The sequence below is a fragment of the Schistocerca piceifrons genome, chromosome 4 (assembly GCF_021461385.2).
Source record: "Schistocerca piceifrons isolate TAMUIC-IGC-003096 chromosome 4, iqSchPice1.1, whole genome shotgun sequence".
In the NCBI taxonomy this organism is placed as follows: Eukaryota; Metazoa; Arthropoda; class Insecta; order Orthoptera; family Acrididae; genus Schistocerca; species Schistocerca piceifrons.
In genome coordinates, this window is record NC_060141.1 from 487,832,526 (window position 1) to 487,854,175 (window position 21,650).

At 43.6% G+C, this 21,650-nt stretch overlaps 1 protein-coding gene across 1 annotated transcript in view; it reads right to left on the reverse strand.

Annotated features, from left to right (window-relative positions):
- Positions 1 to 21,650, reverse strand: part of LOC124795371 (tryptophan 5-hydroxylase 1) — a 283,255-nt gene that overhangs the window by 172,438 nt on the left and 89,167 nt on the right. Inside the window, exon 4 of the mRNA XM_047259377.1 lies at positions 14,189 to 14,286. Within this exon, the coding sequence (XP_047115333.1) occupies positions 14,189 to 14,286 (98 nt within the window). The remainder of the gene's footprint in view (positions 1 to 14,188; positions 14,287 to 21,650) is intronic.

Here is a 21,650-nt window from a genome sequence, read left to right on the forward strand (position 1 = left end):
CGACATGTTTTCGCGGGTTCATCAGCTTGTAAGGTCATTTGAGGTAGAAATCTTTGTCTGATAAGATAATTTTTGACTGACAAGAAATGAGGCTATCCGCAGGAACGACGAGGAGAAGAACATATACGAATTTTTGACAAGAAGAAGGGACGGGAAGACAGGACATGTGTTAAGACGGCAAGGAATAACTTCCATGGCACTTGAGGGAGTTGCAAGTAAAAACTGCAGGGGAAGAGAGAAACAGAAGTAATTCAACCAATAATTGAGAACGTTGGGTGCAAATGCTACCGTAAGATGAAGAGGGTTGCACAGGAGAGGAATTCGTGGTCGGCCACACCAAACTCGTCAGAAGACTGATGATAGAAAACTTAACCAAGTGCATCTTGCTTAGGAACCCTATATATATAGGGTGACTTACCTAAAAGCTGCACCGCAAAGATTGCGGAAATGGAAAGAATTATTGTAGTGCAGTTTTCACGGAATGGATTGGTAGTTAGGGGCTCGTGTTATTATTAGCCAATAAACGGATTTTAATAATACTTAGAAAATGTATTTTTTGTGCAAACACACACTTTTTTAAATGGAGCAATGCTTACTGACATTAACAAACGAGAAGAAGGGTAAAATAGAATGTCAGTAATTTTTTTTGCAGGATCTAATGCCAACTATTTACGAGATACCATATTTTGAGAAGTTCCCACACCGACACTTGTACCTGTGGTAGCATACACTAAAGAATAGCACAAGTGCATACACAAGTTATGTGGATTCTAGCCAGTAACGAGACAACAGACCGTCACAGGTCGTATTCTAAATGATCACCGGCAGTGGCAGTACACGCTTACAGTCTGGTATGGAACGACTGCTGCAAACGTGCTAGCATTTCAGCGGAGATGCTCCAGCAGGCTGCAGTAATACGTCGTTGCATATTACCGAATGTAGTTGGTATGTCCTTGTAGACAGCGTCCTTCAGCTGTCCCCAAAGAAAAAAGTCTACAGGCGTCAAATCCGGGTAACGAGCCAGTCAAAGTACAGGTCCTCTACGTTCAGTCCTACAATTTGGAAACAATTCGTGAAGACATGCAGCAGTACTTTGTCCAGTATGGGCTGGACAGCCATAATGTTACTACCACAGATTCCTCCTAGTCTGTATAAAACGTCTTCTAGCATTCTTGGAAGGTGGTCTGTTAGGAGGCTACGATTAATTGTGTGCGTTCAGTGTTCCGTCTATGAAAAACAGACTTACAGGCTAATTGTTCACTATCCCACACCTCGCGTTTACACTCCATGGTTGCTGACGTTCCACCTGATGAAGCCAATGGGGATTGTCGACAGACCAACACTGCGTGTTTCGGCAGTTTACCTGACTATGATTGGTAAGTGTGACTTCATCACTAAACCATATGCATGATACATCTGAAGTATCCTGTCCTAATGCCCCTGTACAGAAGTAGCACTATTCTCATAAACGTTTCCATGCAGCTCTTGATGGAGAGACACGTGGTAGCGACGGAACCTTTGTCGATGGAGAATGCGTAGGACACTTGCCTGACTCATGCGACTTCTCCGTGCGATAGCGTGGGAGCTGATAAACTGCAACAACAGCAAGAATATTAATTTGCCCCTCTTCTGTTGTCACTTGTTTCCTTCGGTTACATTATCCAGGTATGGTGTAACACTACCACTTTCACGTAACTAATTAAAGAGGTTGATAAATAATCACCGAAATAGTTGACGTCTATTGGTATATCTTGCCGCATACACCGTACACGAACGAACTGCGTTCTTCCTACACTCTCCATACACCATGAGCATGTCGACTTTTCCTGCTTTGGTAAATCCCATCGTCCACTCACGACCTACTGACTACCAAGTTGCAGTGCACTCAAGGAACACACAAGCACACTGTAAGCAAACACCACAACATCGTACCTAGCGACTAAGAAGGCTGAATGGCACGAACAAGTGTCGGTGAGGGAACTTTCCAAAAAACTATATCTCATAAATGACTCGCACTAGAATCTTGGAACAAACACCACCTACTTTCTAATTTACCCTACTTTTAGTCTCTTAGTGTCAGTAGGCATTGTTCCATTTAGAAAGTGTGTGTCTACACAAAACTACACTTTCTAAGTATTAGTACCACCGTTTATTGGCTTACCATACGAGCCCCTTACTGTCAATCCATTCTGTGAAAACTGCACAACGATAGTGCTATCCGTTTCCGCAATATTTGCGGCGCAAGTTTTAGGTGAGTCACCATATCTACCGTATATTCGTGAAGATAGGCTGCAGTACTTCGTGCAGTATAGGCTGGACGGCCATAATGTTAGTACCATAGGTTTCTCCTTATAGATACTGGCAAGATATCGGTCCCGAAGACCGCATCAAGATCTCTAATCCCTCAGACTAGCCCGGACATAGAAAAGGAAGGGAGGAGGGGACTTCAGTTTACATATGTAGATACAGAAAATTTGCTTAGTAAAACATCGCTACAACTTGCGTTTTATGTCTGCACACAGTAATGTTCGTTTATTATGATTCTGACGTATGATGATTGCAGTGTATGTTCTAATGGCAAAAAGAAATTTTTTGTGATATGATTACAATTTAACAATTTTCAGATTTTTTTACTTGACGTTTAGTCTGAAGCCTTGCTTCTTAGCAAATTTCATAGTTCTACGTCAACAGTTGGTCGCCTCGAGTTTCAAAACACGTAACATAAGTGGCCGAATCTTTTGAGTGAATCGACTTCTAAGGGGTCATAGGCTTTAGTACGTAATATAAATCTGAACGTGATACGTCAATCAGTTCCAGAGAAAAAGGGGTCTTAACAGACGGATAGATGGATAAAAAATGATAAAATATTCTTTTCGTGTGTTATAATTGAAAATGAACCATTTTCGGAAATTTCCTTTACTTTTAAGCCTTGCTTCATGTCAAATTTCATGAGTCTAGGTCAACGGGAATTACCCTATCGGTTTTGATGAGTGAGTTTTCGAGGATCACAGTATGTGACATAAACGGCCGTATCTCTTGATTGAACTGACTTAGAAGATTAAATTTTTTACAGTACCAACTTGATACGTCCACCTGTTCATGAGAAAAAGGGGTTTTTAAAAGTCGGTTGAATAGACAGACGGACGGACGGGCTACGAAGCGATCCCATAATGGCTCCGTTTTTGCAGATTTAGGCACGGAACCCTAAAACGATCATTTATCTTTATGTGGTGACTGTTCTTTCGGACATGTCCGAAGAGGTCAGTGCGACCCTTAGCGAGAAACGGAGAAATCCGGGTTCGAGTCCTGGACCGGCACAAATTTTCAATTGAAATTTCTCAGGTTAATAAATGAGAAGGAACGATCTGCTTTGGTAAAAAATTTTCTGTAGCCAAGATCACATAAATATTTATTTGCGACGACCGGTTTTGACAGGCTTGCTGTCATCTTCAACACGATTTTTAACAATCATATTTGAAGACCAGAAGAAGTCTGTCAAAAGCGCCTGTCGATCTTGGCTATAGAAACTGTTGTTTTACACATTTTCAACTTTCCACAGTGATTTAATTCATTGCCCAATAGCAGTTACTGAAATTATTCCTTTGATTAAAGCTCATTTTTCGTCAGAATATTATATCTGAGGTATTCTAGGCTTTCGCCTGAGACCACAGCTACTCGCAATACAGACCTGGTATGCACGTTGCTCACGCTCCGGTTACTCACAAGGGAACCTCCCCATCGCACCCCACTCAGATTTAGTGATAAGTTGGCACAGTGGACAGTCCATGAAAAACTGAACACAGATCAATCGAGAAAACAGGAAGAAGTTTTGTGGACTATGAAAAAAATAAGCAAAATATACAAACTGAGTAGTCCATGGCAAGATAGGCAACAACATGAATACTTTGAGCTCAGGAGCGCTGTGGTCCCGTGGTTAGCGTGAGTAGCTGCCGAACGAGAGGGCCTTGGTTCCAGTCTTCCCTCGAGTGAAAATTTTATTTTTTTTATTTTCCCAAAGTTAAGATCTGTCCTTTCGTTCATTGACGTCTCTGTTCACTGTAATAAGTTTAGAGTCTGTGTTTTGCGACCGCACCGCAAAACCGTGCGCTTAATAGACGAAAGGACGTGCCTCTCCAATGGGAACCGAAAACATTTGATCGCAAGGTCATAGCTCAAAACCGATTCCTACACAGGTAAACACCTCTGATATATATATATACGACACTGGTGACGGCATGTGCGTCACAAGACAGGAATATGTTGTCGACCCACCTAACTTGTACACTTGGCGAATGGGTAAAAAGATTCTTCTACTTTGCCCGATTTAGCTTTTCTTGTGGATGTGATAATCACTCCCAAAAAGTGATGAAAAGATAAGAGTTTGTCAGATAACAATTGTCTGAAAATAAAACATTAAACTTTTCACTCGAAGGAAGACTTGAGCCAAGGACCTCTCGTTCCGCAGCTACTCACGCTAACCACGGGGCCACGGCGCTCCTGAGCTCACATTCTTCATGTTGTTGCCTATCTGTCCATGGACTACTCAGTTTGTATATTTTGCTTATTTTTTTCATAGTTCCACACAACTTCTTCCTGTATTCTCGATTGATCTGTGTTCAGTTTTTCAAGGCCTATCCACTGTGCCAACTTATAACTAAATCTGAGGGGGGTGCGATGGGGAGGTTCCTTTGTGAGGGCACTGCCACGCCAGACACAGATGTCCACAGTACAAGCACGGCGTATCAACTACAACAAGCTAGACTGTGTCCAAAAGGTGCCTGTCTGTTTTTAAGTGGTACTCAAGCCAGCCCAAGGAATCATGCGGGACTAGCTTCACCTCGAGAGGCGCAAGTCTCGAGACCAACGGCGTGCTCATCCTGGGCAACAGCGCCACAACTGGAAGTACAATTTCGCTTCTGCGAATCATGTGCTACACAAGCAGCAACCAGATACTACTCAGCCGGGTGTGTATTTAGGATGACGGCAGGACGCTATCCTCAAGTTCAGCTCGATGACCCACGTCAGAGCGGGCACCGGGATCTGCTGCACCTCGCTGTTCCAGCAGCCGCCCAATCTGGAAGATACCTTACAGCAGCCACTACGAACAGCCACATGTCGGTCAGGAAACTTCGTCTTCGCCGAGTTGATCACTTGTTGGACCGGTGCTCAAAGTCTGGTATTCTTATGTGGAACTTAAGACTTCCAACCGTGCTCGTCACTGTGGTCAGTAAACGACTGAACGGATTTTGACTGTTCGTCAATAAGCGCCTTTGACAAGTGAACTTGACATTTATCATCGAGTTCTATGGAAGATATAATCTTTTGGTTTATCACTCATTAATTCGTGGTTAAGCTTTGTTTGCATCCAAGTGAACAAAGGACAAGTTTGTTTTGTACTTCTGAATTATTGTGTCAAATGAAAATAGATGTTAATTGCAAATGGCCTTGGGCAATCAGTTATAGGGTGTGTGCTATCACGTAGGACACATCAATACTGTTCCAAATCATATGCATGTCGTTAATGCAGCAAAGACTATGCCAAAAATAAGACTTCGTGGTAGGTTAGAACCGCGTTCCGGACTGAGACACGAAATTGGAACTTAACATTTCTCAGCCAATTCTCTGTTCTTCTTCTAGGCGTGCTAGTCCAGTAAGTTTGTAAAAAGGGAGAGCAATTCAGGCGAAATGATATTTTGTGAGGAATGACAGTGCGTTGTGACTGGATTGCCCACACCAGCATTACCGCTTATGTCCAGGTTCTGCGTTCAAGACCCAGTCTGGAGCAACGTTTTAATCTACCACGAATTTGCAGAACTGTGCACACTCCACTACAAAGTGAATCATTAGCTCAGTGGGAAACACCATCCACGAACTGGAAGAATGACGTGATGAACGCCCTTAGCGATAGCAACGGCCGATAAGTATCGGCTGTTAGGGCTGTTGCCCAGCATGACATTTCTTCTCTGCAGGCCGCAGAGTTGAGAAAAGTCTTCTGCGGTATTAAACTTTATCTATAGAAATAAAATATTTTATGATGCTAATGAGATCTCTCGATCAATGATAAAAAATTATGTTTGAAAGTGGAACAACGTATACTGACAGAAAAAATCGTAACACCAAAAAATAATTAATGTAGAGTAATGAAATTTCGTGAATACATTTGTCTAAATAACTTATTCAATTGATTAACATTGCAAGATCACAGGTTAACGTAAGCGCGAGATAAGGCATTCCAAATGTGAAGTGCTGGTGTAATAATATCCAGTGTAAATGCCAGAAAGTTGAATGCAAGCATGCACACGTGTATGCATTGTGTCGTACAGGTGCCGGTTGTAAGTTTGTGGAATGAAGTTTCAAGCCTGTTGCACTTGATCAGTCAATATCGGGACGGTTAACGCTGTTTGTGGATGATGCTGGAGTTGTCGTCTGACGATGTCCCATATGTGCTCGACTGGAGGCAGATCCGGTGATCGAACAGGCAAAGGCAACATGTCGACACTCTGTAGAGCATGTTGGGTTACTACAGCGGTATGGGGGTGACCATTATCCCGTTGGGAAACACCCCCCAGTATGCTGTTAACGAATGACAGCAAAACAGGTCGAATCACCAGACTGACTTACAAATATGCTGTCAGAGTGCTTGGGGAATAACCATGAGAATGCTCCTGCTGTCATACGAAATTGCACTCCGGACCATAACACCAGATGGAAGTCCATTGTGTCTACATGCAAATAGGCTGGTTGCAGGCTCTCAACTGGCCTTTTCTAACCAATGCACGGACATCACTGGAACTGATACAGAACCAGATATCAGCGGGAAACACAACAGACCTCCACCCTGCCCTCCAAAGAGTTCTCTGTTGACACCACTGAAGTCGTAAATGGCGGATGGCCTACAGGGCGTCCGGCTCCGAGCTGTCCTTGAAGTAAACGATTTGTAAGGGTTCGTTGTTTCGCTGTGGTGCCAAATGCTGCTCAAACTGCTACTGCAGATATAGTACGATGCGACAGAACCACACGGTGAAAACGATGGTCTTCCCTCTCAGTAATGCCACATGGAGTCCGGTCTTCTGGCGACACTACATTCTTGTGACCACCGCTGCCAGCAGTCATGTACAGTGATACATTCCTGCCAAGAAATTCTGGAATATCGCAGGAGGAAAGAAGTTTCTCGTAGCCCTATCACAGACCTCATTGAAATTCAATGAGATGCTGATAATGACGTCTTTTGCCCCTTAATGGCATTCTTGACTAACACCAATTCACCAAGTCCAGTCTGAAAGGTAACTAACCTAAACGGTCATTACAGCTTGTATTGAAAGTAAATCTGATTTGGATCCTCATAGTCTCGCTACTAGCGCCATTTTTATACGACTGGTGCAAAATTTGAATGGCATCATGTAGAAACACACCTACCGAGTTTCGTTTATGTCGCGATTTTTTTCCGTGAGATAGGAATGGAGTTCCCCCTGATTATGCAAACAGCTAATCGTCTTAAGAGCCAAAGATAGCAAACTGGCGTTATCATCTTTGAATGACGTTTTATTCATGTCTGCGTAAGAAATGTTTTATCTTATGATTATTGAGTCGAAAATTAAACCTCAAAACATTTTATATCTATCATGATCGCCGATATTTCGTATTAAGGCTGCACTCAGTTCCCGCAATTTATAATACAAACACTTAGAGCGCCATCAACCAAAAGATAATGAATCCTCTAAACTGTTTCTACTAAGGAGACATCTACTATAAACTACTATCGTTGGAACAGGATCTCCGTCACTCATCACTGATCTATACCGTCTGAAATTTCTGGAAATAAATTACGTGAATTCAAAATGTGATGCAGCAGTCATGCGAGGGCTCTAAAAAGTGAATTACACGCTATTATCGCAGGACAAGTAACTTTTATTCAATGCTGAATTACGCTTCAAAGTGAAAGAGATACGTGATGCCATTTTTCAACAAACTCATCAGGACATTGTAAACAACAAACAGAACGTTCTACCATTTGTTGAACTACTCAACAACATACGTAGGTTGGAACTTAAATAGTGGCAACACTGCTGTGGAGACACTATGCATTGGAATCTACTATTTTCGCTGATAGCACACATTGTTGACATACCTACTTTACCTCCGAGCAAATGGACTCGCCCGTCCCACGTCACCGGCGTGCGCACAATCGAAGGAAACACAGCCACTTGTGAGCGAGCGGTCCAACGTAACGGTGTCACCATGTTTTTGAAACAGGAACAACGGAGCTGGATCAAGATTGAATGTGCCAGAGGTCGTACAGCACGACAGTGTCATCAAGACCTTCAAGAGGCGTGCGGGGAATCGGCATTGCCGTACAGAACAGTGGCATGTTGGGTAAAAGCATTCAACGAAGGTCGGGAAACTGTGGCAGACATGAAGAAGAAGTGCATGCTGTTGCCGCGGTAGTGGTGTGTGATCGACGCCATACGATTCGTGCACTCACCCACGAAACCGGATTGCCGCATACGACTTTGCTTCGCGTCCTGAAGGAACGCGTGAGCTTGCGAAAAATTGCATCACGATGGGTTCCGCATGACTTGACAGAGATGCAGAAACGGATGCGTTACAACGCTGCTCAGACGTACTTGGAGTGCTATGAGCGCGAAGAAGAGGCTTTCTTACGCCGTATCGAAACACTGGATGAGACATGGGCCACATCGTACGAGCCAAAACTGAAACACCAGTCCAACCCAACGAATGGCGTCATTATGGGTGCGTCAGAGCCCCAGTATGGTGAAAGTTATGGTGATTCTCGTGTACGACTGTGATGGTCTTGTCCTAAAGCATTACGTTCCTCCATGGCAGACCTTCAGTGCACAGTATTACTGTTCGTTTTTGGAGCATCACTAGCGACCAGCTTTACGAAAGATGCGGCGACTCTTTCTGTGCAACCCACCCATCATTTTGCAAGCTGTGGCTGCTCTGTTCGATCGACGGGACCGAGAAGTACTGTACCATCCTCCATACTCGCCGAACTTAAGTTCTTGTGACTTAGATTTGATTCAGAAGATGAAGGAACCAGTTCGTGGCACTCGCTTCAGAACTGTTCCAGAGATTCGACAGTCAGTAGACCGCCCCATTCCCACCATCAACAGAACAGGCTCTGCTAACGGTATACTACGCCTTTCACATCGCTGGCAATGGGTTCTGCACAACGCTGGTGACTACTTTGAAGGATAGTAGCGGGTGCAAACATGTAACTCTTTTGTATCGGTTGCGAATAAATAGTTGCCACTATTTAAGTTCCAAACTTCGTATATCTGCTGCTAGACGGAACCATCGTGGAGTCGATGTTTGAACATTTTAATCCCTGGAAAATCTCTTTCCCCCTGGATGTTCTTTCAGCCTGCCAAAAACATTTAAATCGGCATCACCCACGGCCGTGCAGCCTTGGTCACATTGTTGCTACCATTTCGCTGCGGCTGGACGCAGCATACCATTTGGACCACATACATCCAGCATTTCACGGCGAATTTGTGTGCAATTTGCACGTTTTGTACACAAGTATTGTAATGTTTCGCGTATTTCAACTGTGGAGTACGTGTCCAGTTGCTGCCCATTACACTCTCACATTGTGATGGACCTGTTATCCCCACAACAGCGTAACTGTCTACAGGAGACCTGGAACAAATGCTCCCTTTTGACAATGCGCCAATCTTGTTTCTTGTAGCTATAGTGTAACTTACTTTCTGAAGCCCTTCGTAGCTGCACTTATATGATTTTAGTGTATGTTTGTCTTCACCACAAACATTTTTTTAATTTCCGGACGCGTTTTGCACACTGACCATTTTCAAAAGAACATAAAAAAGACTGATTCATAATATCTCGTCAACGCTGTTGGTACGGAATATAGCACTCGAGCTTCCGATCGTACCGACAACTGTATTGTTCTCCGTTGTTAATGGTGTATTTTGCAGAAGTTTGGCTTTCCTCTTGAGTGATGACTGCTGATTAAGAGTTGGCAACTGTATTCATGCACACTGGACTCGCATTCGGGAGGACGACGGTTCAATCCCCCGTCCGGCCATCCTTGTTCCTCTGAAAGGGCACGGAAGACTTCCTTCCCCGTCCTTCCCTGATCCGACGAGACCGATGACCTCGCTGTTTGGTCTCTTCCCACAAACAACCCTGTATTCATGCCCTTGGATAAAACTCGGACTTCGCCTTCAGATTCGGCAGTAAATTCTGGAAGTCAAGAATTTAACGCAGTATCCAGTGATGTAAATAAATACGACACTTTTCAGATCTGTGTGCCATAGACACTGATGAGCCAAAACATTATGACCACCTGCTTAATAGCTTGTTTGTCCGTCTTTGGAACGAAATACGTCACTGTTTCGTATAATGAATTCGCCGGTTTGTTAGTAGGTTTGTGGAGATATGTGACATTATAAGTCTATTCACAGGTCATGTAATTCGCTTAAATAAAGAGCTGCTGATTTGCATAGGCAGTGATGACGCCCAACAGCGACCGAGATGGGTTCCACAGGATTTACATCAGGCGAATTTGGTCGCCGAGACATCAACGTGAGTTCGCTATAATGCTCCTCAAACCAATGTACCACGGTTCTGGCTCCGAGACACGGACAGTTATACCGCTGAAAGATGACATCGCCGTCTGGAAAGACATCGAGTATGCAGGTAATTCGCAGATGACAGCGAGGCTTCGATTACTACCAGAGGTTCCCTACAAGCGCGGGAGAATGTCTCTCATAGCATAAAACTGCTCCAACCAGCCTGCGCCCGTGGTACGCTGCACTCTTCGAAGTGTTGTTCACCTCGATGACGGCGTTTGTGGACACGACCATCGACCTTGTGCAGCAAAAATGTGATTCATTTGAAGAGCCAACACGTTTTCATTGATCGTCGGGCGAATCCCGATGGAGCCCTGCTCATTGCAATCGCAACTTATGGTGTCATTGGGTCAACTTGTGGACAGCTGGGAGTGGCCTCCTTGGAGCTCCACATTCGACAATGTACGATGAGCAGTGTTCTCTGCAGCACTTTTGTGTGCCCCAGCAATGTGCTCTTTCGGCAGAGATGCGGTCTGTCCTACTTTACAGAACAGACAAGCCTCCAAACCCCAAGTTCTGTGGAGAGTCATGGACATCCAGTCTTCTACCTCTTTCCATAGATGCTCACGACAGTAGCACGTGAACATTCGACAAGCTTCGCCGTTTCGGAGATGCCCATTCACAGGCCCTGCGTAATAATAATCTCCCCTTTGTCAAAGTCGCTTGTCTCAGTAGATTTCCCCATTTACAGCTCATATGTTGTCTAGGACGATCTCCTGTCCACAGCAACGCCACCAGGTGGCACTCAACGTCGGGGTGGGCAGTGGTCATAGTGTTTTGAAGTAAAGTACATTAACAATTCATAATAAACACTTATTTCCACGCAAGATTACAATAACTGCTTACCTCCTGATCTCACTGTCAATGTCAAATTGACAAATAGAAATAAAACAATGGGATGAATACATCCAGAATGATATTTTCACTCTGCAGCGGAGTGTCCGCTGATATGAAACTTCCTGGCAGATTAAAACCGTGTGCCGGACCGAGACTCGAACTCGGGACCTTTGCCTTTCGCGGGCAAGTGCTCTACCATCTGAGCTACCCAAGCACGACTCGTTGCCTACGAAAGGCAAAGGTCCCTAGTTCGAGTTTCGGTCTGGCACACAGTTTTAATCTGCCAGGAAGTTTCAGGATGAATATATATATATATATATATATATATATATATATATATACACTCCTGGAAATGGAAAAAAGAACACATTGACACCGGTGTGTCAGACCGACCATACTTGCTCCGGACACTGCGAGAGGGCTGTACAAGCAATGATCACACGCACGGCACAGCGGACACACCAGGAACCGCGGTGTTGGCCGTCGAATGGCGCTAGCTGCGCAGCATTTGTGCACCGCCGCCGTCAGTGTCAGCCAGTTTGCCGTGGCATACGGAGCTCCATCGCAGTCTTTAACACTGGTAGCATGCCGCGACAGCGTGGACGTGAACCGTATGTGCAGTTGACGGACTTTGAGCGAGGGCGTATAGTGGGCATGCGGGAGGCCGGGTGGACGTACCGCCGAATTGCTCAACACGTGGGGCGTGAGGTCTCCACAGTACATCGATGTTGTCGCCAGTGGTCGGCGGAAGGTGCACGTGCCCGTCGACCTGGGACCGGACCGCAGCGACGCACGGATGCACGCCAAGACCGTAGGATCCTACGCAGTGCCGTAGGGGACCGCACCGCCACTTCCCAGCAAATTAGGGACACTGTTGCTCCTGGGGTATCGGCGAGGACCATTCGCAACCGTCTCCATGAAGCTGGGCTACGGTCCCGCACACCGTTAGGCCGTCTTCCGCTCACGCCCCAACATCGTGCAGCCCGCCTCCAGTGGTGTCGCGACAGGCGTGAATGGAGGGACGAATGGAGACGTGTCGTCTTCAGCAATGAGAGTCGCTTCTGCCTTGGTGCCAATGATGGTCGTATGCGTGTTTGGCGCCGTGCAGGTGAGCGCCACAATCAGGACTGCATACGACCGAGGCACACAGGGCCAACACCCGGCATCATGGTGTGGGGAGCGATCTCCTACACTGGCCGTACACCACTGGTGATCGTCGAGGGGAGACTGAATAGTGCACGGTACATCCAAACCGTCATCGAACCCATCGTTCTACCATTCCTAGACCGGCAAGGGAACTTGCTGTTCCAACAGGACAATGCACGTCCGCATGTATCCCGTGCCACCCAACGTGCTCTAGAAGGTGTAAGTCAACTACCCTGGCCAGCAAGATCTCCGGATCTGTCCGCCATTGAGCATGTTTGGGACTGGATGAAGCGTCGTCTCACGCGGTCTGCACGTCCAGCACGAACGCTGGTCCAACTGAGGCGCCAGGTGGAAATGGCATGGCAAGTCGTTCCACAGGACTACATCCAGCATCTCTACGATCGTCTCCATGGGAGAATAGCAGCCTGCATTGCTGCGAAAGGTGGATATACACTGTACTAGTGCCGACATTGTGCATGCTCTGTTGCCTGTGTCTATGTGCCTGTGGTTCTGTCAGTGTGATCATGTGATGTATCTGACCCCAGGAATGTGTCAGTAAAGTTTCCCCTTCCTGGGACAATGAATTCACGATGTTCTTATTTCAATTTCCAGGAGTGTATATATATATATATATATATATATATATATATATATATATATATATATATATATATATATATATTTGAAATTCTTTTGTTCGCTTTTTTCACTTTCCTTATTGTCATTTGTGGCTTCTCCTCGAAGGAGGACGCGCTTTCTCGACATTGGCGACGATTCATGGAGCGTGTATAAACGCCCCCGAAGGTATTGCCATTTACAAAGCTAATGAAATCGTCGTCCGACTTCGAATTCTAAGATACGCGCCGTCCCTCCATATTACTCGCCACACGCAAGTGTACACCAAGAAATGCACGGTAGTTCCTCTCTCCGGAATATTAAATTACTATGTCTTATGATAGTTTGTGAGCCTCAATCGTTGGCAAGGCTCTTCCGGAATGACACACAGCACCACACTACATTGACGAGGTACTCTGTGTCAGTCTATGTCATGACCTTTTGAAGATGGCCTGTGGTGGAAAAGCGGTTGGAAATGATAGAATATTTGCGATCAAGAAAAACGTACAGTTAAATGTGTAAGCCCATAAACCGTTCCCGACTTCACAACCAGAAAAATTAATCACAGGAACCTGTGCCAAGAGCGTACAAAGGATGTGTGCTAGGGGTAGGCGGACAGCACGGAGGAGGATGATATGTTAATATATCGGTGAATGGCGAAATAGTTTTGAGATTTTACGTCAAACGGCTGTTCGTACCCTTGTTACTAAATATCCGTTACAAATTCTTTGGTTCTCGTGTCGATACTGGAATGATACATGCGTCTGTTTGACGGGGCAGGAAGCGAGTTGAATTTTGAAGATCTTTTCCTAAGAGAGAGGGGATAGGGGATGGGATGTAGGACGGGGTAGTTGCCCTTCCAGGGTACCCTCTTGATCTCTGCCACACCTTCATACTAAATAAGGCTGAGAGAAGATTACTGAATGATTCTCGTCAAAGAAATTTGTCACGTTCGTGGGGGATAGGTGTAGACTTACCGGGTGGTCTGCATCCAGCTCTGAGCCGTACATAAGGACTCGTTGGGCTCGGTCCAGGTCGCTGATCTTGCGCGGAAACCACGGCATTTCCCCGAAATCTGCAACAGCCGAGCCAGGGATCAGCTAGAGATACCACCAAACGGCCATAGTATGGCTGCGGTTATTTTTTAATACAACTAATAATTAATGGCTTGTCAACAACCGTAATTTTCCTGTACTGTGATTGGTTAGCAGAAGCAAACTTGACAGCCCACTTCGGCATAAGTTACTGCAACTGACAATGAGCTGTGTTCCACATGTTCTAAGTTTTAGATCTCGTGATGGCAGTAGCCGAAATATGTCATTCATGTAACAGAAGCAACATTTCACGAGTTGTTAGTTTTGGGCGAATCCAATACTTCTATTGATGTTGTTAACGCCTTTATTTTCTTTTACGCAAAAAGTAGAAATGTTATGTCAGAATGCATTTCGCAGCTGGCTCGCGGAAGGACACAGCTCTTTCCACATAGATTTAGTCACGTTAATGTAGCGTGCCCGGCGATTCGATTGCGAGAGACAATCGCGCGACAATTGCTCATTTCAGCGGGTCAGCCGCGCGGCCGAACCGCTGTGGCTAAATCGCTAGTGTAAAAGCCGACTACCTCCTCTGACGGATAATTGCCCTGCCGCTATTTTATTGCAACCCGAGTACTCGCCACGCTGCAGAGTGATCGCGTGTACAATACATGTGTTTATGTCCACAGAGAAGTGCTTTTGAAACGACTTAGGGGAATGTGTTCGCTTTCTCGTATTACAGACTCACATTGTCACTCGGCAGTGAACTAATTACGTATTAGATATTTATTACTATGATCCATCGCATTTCATTCGTGGAATTTGCATTGAGACATATGGTCGTGCGGTACTTTAATTTTGGTGCACTTTACGTCAGACATTGCTGCATACGAAATTGAGCTGGTATATCAAAACTGTTTTTAAATCTGAAAGCATAGCAATATTTTACGTCATGTGGAAACTGTATCACTACAACTCAGAGTTACGTATAAATTATACATCTAGAAGAACTTCCCTCGAACTTTATAATTAACCTTACTATTAAATTTGTAACTTGATTCTGCAATGTATTATTTTTCATTGAATGCAGTGTCTCTGGTATATTTTGTAACGTAGGTTCGTTGAATATATGTTGCAATAGTGAATAATATTTTAAAAAGCGACTGTATGGTTAGTTTATAGAGATATCCGATTGTAGAAAATCCTATATACTAGTAAGAAAAGAAGGGGGATGTCTTAAACAGAAAGGTGCTGAAGCGCCTAGGAAATGGTGGGAAGTATGCGCTGCGGTCGCGCTTCTAAGGATTCCAGCCAACTAGGCAGTGGCTAGCATGGTAGCAGGAAAGATGGATATTGGCTAACCTAGTGCAAGAACTTGGAGCAAATGGTCTCGGATGATGGCTGTAATTTGCGTGTCAACAATCTGTAGTAAAAGTGCAGTTCCAGACACCATAGCATATTGCTGGAAACTGAAGCAGAAATAAGAGCCTGAAAATGGTAGTGACTACCATGTTGTCCACGTGAAGAGAAACTGTACTGACAGCAAGAACAAAGACCTCGCAGGGACACATCTTCACTCTACCTCCAGGCAAAGTATTATCTACCATTGTAAATGCACGAATCAGTATTTTTTCGTGAACTGAATGGAACAAAAGTGCATTTTTAATTATGTTTGTATAGCCTACCATTGTTCCTTTTCATATTACCTGGGACACTCTCATTTTCGACAGTGTCATAAAACTGATCAATATTTAAGATCGTATATTTAAACATTTAATGCTTTAAAACACTAATTCTGATTATTCAAGCATTTAGTTAACAGAACATGTTGTGAATGCTGTGTTGTATATTGTTTCCAGTCTTTTCAAGTGAGTATGCCATTTTCAGTTCCAAACAGAATAAAAAATTTTACAGCTTTTGTTAGCAACTTAGCGATAGGTTCCTGATCTGTGTTTAAATATGTGTTACAAAGCATCCTCGTGTGTATGCACATATTTTAATCGACCGTTCATGTCATTTTTGATCATAGTATTCTTGAATTTCGTAGGATTTGTAACTTTCTGTTTCATAATTTTTCATTTGTGCAATTTTAGGAGAACGTGCTGTGACCCCTCTACTCCCATAGGGACTAATGAGAAGATCTATTCCTTATACAGATGAGTAGTTAATATTTTCACAGTTATATAAACAGTAGTGACGTCAAAAGGAATAGTTTAACTTTTCACATAGTGCCGTGAGAGTATTACAAGCTCCCCACAATATGTTGCAACAGAGACATCATCTACAAGGTATTCACGGCATATTTAATTACATGGTAGTGTTGCATCTCGCTGTCTGCAGTGAGAAAGTTTTATCTTCAGTCAACAAATTCTCTGTTTAATCCGAAGGGGACAAAATGTATTTTCTTTGTTTTGGTGTCATTAAAAGGCAGGAATACGTAGAGCTTTTTCTGCTAGTGGTACCATTTAAGTAAATCAACACGTCTTGCGACTAAGAGAATGAATAATATATCATAAAAATTAGGAATTCCAATGGAATCGCCCTTTTCTGTAACAGACTTACTTAGAACAAAAACAAAAGCAAAAAAAGTTGTGGATGAAGTAATTAGTATACTTTTGACATGTGCCTTCATTGCACAAAAAAGTTTGCTTGGGAAGGCAAGACTTTGTCAAACTAAAAATGACACAACTCTTAGCTTGGAGAATATTAGAAACATTTACAGCACATTGGTGAAACAGTGCAATATCATTAGCTCCAAACATGCTGCATAAAATCAGTATGTGAATACTATTAAATTTTATTCGTAAAGGGTATGAAATTTGGACATTGTAAAGTAATAACGAATGAATCTTCAGGGATTACTAACTAATGATACATTTGAGCCAGATTCAGTTACTGTTACCATGAGGATTTTTCCTTCGCGGGAGGACTGGGTAATAATCCATTCAAACTTGTGATAACAAATGAGAAGCTACTTGAATGAAAAGGACAGGCTTCAAGGTTTGACAAACTACAATAGTTAGGAGATCAGTGAGCTGAGATCATGTTCCTCCACACCGCATCCGACTGTGGCTATTGTCAGACGATAACAGGTGGCCAGTCGTTAAGTGGCATACGGCTGTTGCCTTATAATCCAGCCACACGCCACACAAGAGAGTGCTGCGGGTTGCAGCCTCATCAAGGCGCCAGCAAATAGAGCCTGTGACAATTGCTGCAGTATTGAAGGCGTCACGTGCTCCAGATACAGCCGGTATTACACAGAAGCGCCAAAGAAATTTGTGTAGGTCTGCGTATTCAAATACAGAGATATGTAAACAGGCACAACACGGCACTGCGGTTGGCAACGCCTATATAATACAACAAGTGTCTGGCGCAGTTCTTAGATCGGTTACTGCTGCTACAATGGCAGTGTATCAAGATTTAACTGAGTCTGAACGTGATGTTATAGTCGGCGCACGAGCGGTGGGACACAGCACATCCGAGGTAGTGATGAAGTGGGAACTTTCTCGTACGACCATTTCAAGAGAGTACCGTGAAGTACAGTAGTACAAGTTCATATGCCAACTAGCTCTGCAGATGATGAAGAAATTGAAGAAATGTATGATGAGATAAAAGAAATAATTCAGGTAGTGAAGGGAGACGAAAATTTATTAGTCATGGGTGACTGGAATTCGAGAGTAGGAAAAGGGAGAGAAGGAAACATAGTAGGTGAATATGGATTGGGGCTAAGAAATGAAAGAGGAAGCCGCCTGGTAGAGTTTTGCACAGAGCATAACTTAATCATAGCTAACACTTGGTTCAAGAATCATGAAAGAAGGTTGTATACATGGAAGAATCCTGGAGATACTAGAAGGTATCAGATAGATTATATAATGGTAAGACAGAGATTTAGGAACCAGGTTTTAAATTGTAAGACATTTCCAGGGGCAGATGTGGACTCTGACCACAGTCTATTGGTTATGAACTGTAGATTAAAACTGAAGAAACCGCAAAAAGGTGGGAATTTAAGGAGACGGGACCTGGATAAACTGAAAGAACCAGAGGTTGTACAGAGTTTCAGGGAGAGCATAAGGGAACAATTGACAGGAATGGGGGAAAGAAGTACAGTAGAAGAAGAATGGGTAGCTCTGGGGGATGAAGTAGTGAAGGCAGCAGAGGATCAAGTAGGTAAAAAGATAAGGGCTAGTAGAACTCCTTGGGTAACAGAAGAAATATTGAACTTAATTGACGAAAGGAGAAAATATAAAAATGCAGTAAATGAAGCAGGCAAAAAGGAATACAGAGTCTCAAAAATGAGATCGACAGGAAGTGCAAAATGGCTAAGCAGGGATGGCTAGAGGACAAATGTAAGGATGTAGAGGCTTGTCTCACTAGGGGTAAGATAGATATTGCCTACAGGAAAATTAAAGAGACCTTTGGAGAAAAGAGAACCACTTGTATGAAAGTCAAGAGCTCAGATGGAAACCCAGTTATAAGCAAAGAAGGGAAAGCAGAAAGGTGGAAGGAGTATATAGAGGGTCTATACAAGGGCGATGTACTTGAGGACAATATTATGGAAATGGAAGAGGATGTAGATGAAGATGAAATGGGAGATACGATACTGCGTGAAGAGTTTGACAGAGCACTGAAACACCTGAGTCGAAACAAGGCCCCGGGAGTAGACAACATTCCATTAGAACTACTGATGGCCTTGGGAAAGCCAATCCTGACAAAACTCTACCATCTGGTGAGTAAGATGTATGAGACAGGCGAAATACCCTCAGACTTCAAGAAGAATATAATAATTCCAACCCCAAAGAAAGCATGTGTTGACAGATGTGAAAATTACCGATCTATCAGTTTAATAAGTCCCAGCTGCAAAATATTAACGCGAATTCTTTACAGACGAATGGAAAAACTAGTAGAAGCCGACCTCGGGGAAGATCAGTTTGGATTCCGTAGAAATATAGGAACACGTGAGGCAATACTGACCTTACGACTTATCTTAGAAGAAAGATTAAGGAAAGACAAACCTACGTTTCTAGCATTTGTAGACTTAGAGAAAGCTTTTGACATGTTGACTGGAATACTCTCTCTCAAATTCTAAAGGTGGCAGGGGTAAAATACAGGAAGCGAAAGGCTATTTACAATTTATACAGAAACCAGATGGCAGTTATAAGAGTCGAGGGACATGAAAGGGAAGCAGTGGTTGGGAAGGGAGTGAGACAGGGTTGTAACCTATCCCCGACGTTCTTCAATCTGTATATTGAGCAAGCAGTAAAGGAAACAAAAGAAAAATTCGGAGTAGGAATTAAAATCCACGGAGAAGAAATAAAAACTTTAAGGTTCGCCGATGACATTGTAATTCTATCAGAGACAGCAAAGGACTTGGAAGAGCAGTTGAACGGAATGGACAGTGTCTTGAAAGGAGGATATAAGATGAACGTCAACAAAAGCAAAACGAAGATAATGGAATGTAGTCGAATTAAGTGGGGTGATGCTGAGGGAATTAGATTAGGAAATGAGGTACTTAAAGTAGTAAAGGAGTTTTTCTATTTGGGGAGCAAAATAACTGGTGATGGTCGAAGTAGAGAAGATATAAAATGTAGACTGGCAATGGCAGGAAAGCATTTCTGAAGAAGAGAAATTTGTTAACATCGAGTATAGATTTAGGTGTCAGAAAGTCATTTCTGAAAGTATTTGTATGGAGTGTAGCCATGTATGGAAGTGAAACATGGACGATAAATATTTTGGACAAGAAGAGAGTAGAAGCTTTCGAAATGTGGTGATACAGAAGAATGCTGAAGATTAAATGGGTAGATCACATAACTAATGATTAAGTGTTGAACAGAATTGGGGAGAAGAAGAGTATGTGGCACAACTTGACAAAAAGAAGGGACCGGTTAGTAGGACATGTTCTGAGGCATCAAGGAATCACAAATTTAGCATTGGAGGGCAGCGTGGAGGGTAAAAAGCGTAGAGGGAGACCAAGAGATGAATACACTAAGCAGATTCAGAAGGATGTAGGTTGCAGTAAGTATTGGGAGATGAATAAGCTTGGACAGGAAAGGCTGCATGGAGAGCTGCATCATAGCAGTCTCAGGACTGAAGACCACAACAACAACAACAACAACACCGTGAATATTCGGGAAAACATTAAATCTCCGACATCTCTGCGACCGGAAAAACATCCTTCAGGAATGGAACAAGAGAGAACTGAAGAGAATCGTTCAACGTGACAAAAGTGCAACCCTTTCGCAAATTGCTGCTGATTTCAATGGTGGCCCATCAACAAGTGTCAGCGTGCGAACCGTTCAACGAAAAATCATCGATATGGGCTTTCGGAGCGGAATGCCACTCTTGTACCATTGATGACGGCACGACACAAAGCTTTACGCCTCGCCTGGGCCCGTCAACACTGACATTGGACTCTTGATGGCTGGAAACATGTTGGCTGATCGGACGAATCTCACTTCAGATTGTATCGAGCGGATAGCCGTGTACGGGTATGGAGTCAACCTCATGAATCAATGGAGCCTGCATGTCAGCAGGGGACTGCTTAAGCTGGTGAAGGCTCTGTAATGGTGTAGGGTGTGTACAGTTGGAGCGATATTGGACCCCTGATACATCTACATACGCCTCTGACAGCTGACACGTGTGTATGCAGCCTGTCTGACCACCTGTATCCATGCATTTCCATTGTGCATTCCGACGGACTTGGGCAATTCCATCAGGACAATACGACACCCCGCACGTACAGAATCGCTACAGAGTGGCTCCAGGAACACTTACTTCCTAACTCATTTTCTGGATCATTTGCATTAATGCATTCGTACTAAATACCGGCAAGTTACTACCTTGTTCCATTATCTGTTTCGCTTTCGTCTCTGTTGCGTTTACATCACTTTTATATTCTGTGTCATTCGTTTCCAAATTACCGTTACTGTCATCACATATTTCTTGCTTCACCTTTGCATTATTTACACATTCTGTTCCTCCAGTATTGGTTAGTTTGTCGTCAATATCTGAAACATTGTCGAACATATCTGCGCTCGTATCGTTACTTCGTACCCCCAATTTACACCTCCATTGTTCTAACTGAAATTTTCTCACCAATACTCATTGTAAATAATCACTGCTAATTTTGCAAGGCTCGGAACAGTAGTAATTATAATACACTATCCTGTCACCGGGAACCACGTATAACCCGTCGACCTCTCCTGCTAATTACGCTTTTCTATATGACCGTGTGCCTAAAGTCCCTAATCTGTGGGGAAAATGCATCTACTCCGAAGAATAATGCAAAACCGAGAGAGGTAGATGAAATTATAACCGAATCGCCACTGCGCAGTATTTTAGCAATGACGATTAGAAGCAAAATTCGGTTAACTTTATATATTTTTATTATGTAAAATTAACAGTGGTCAAT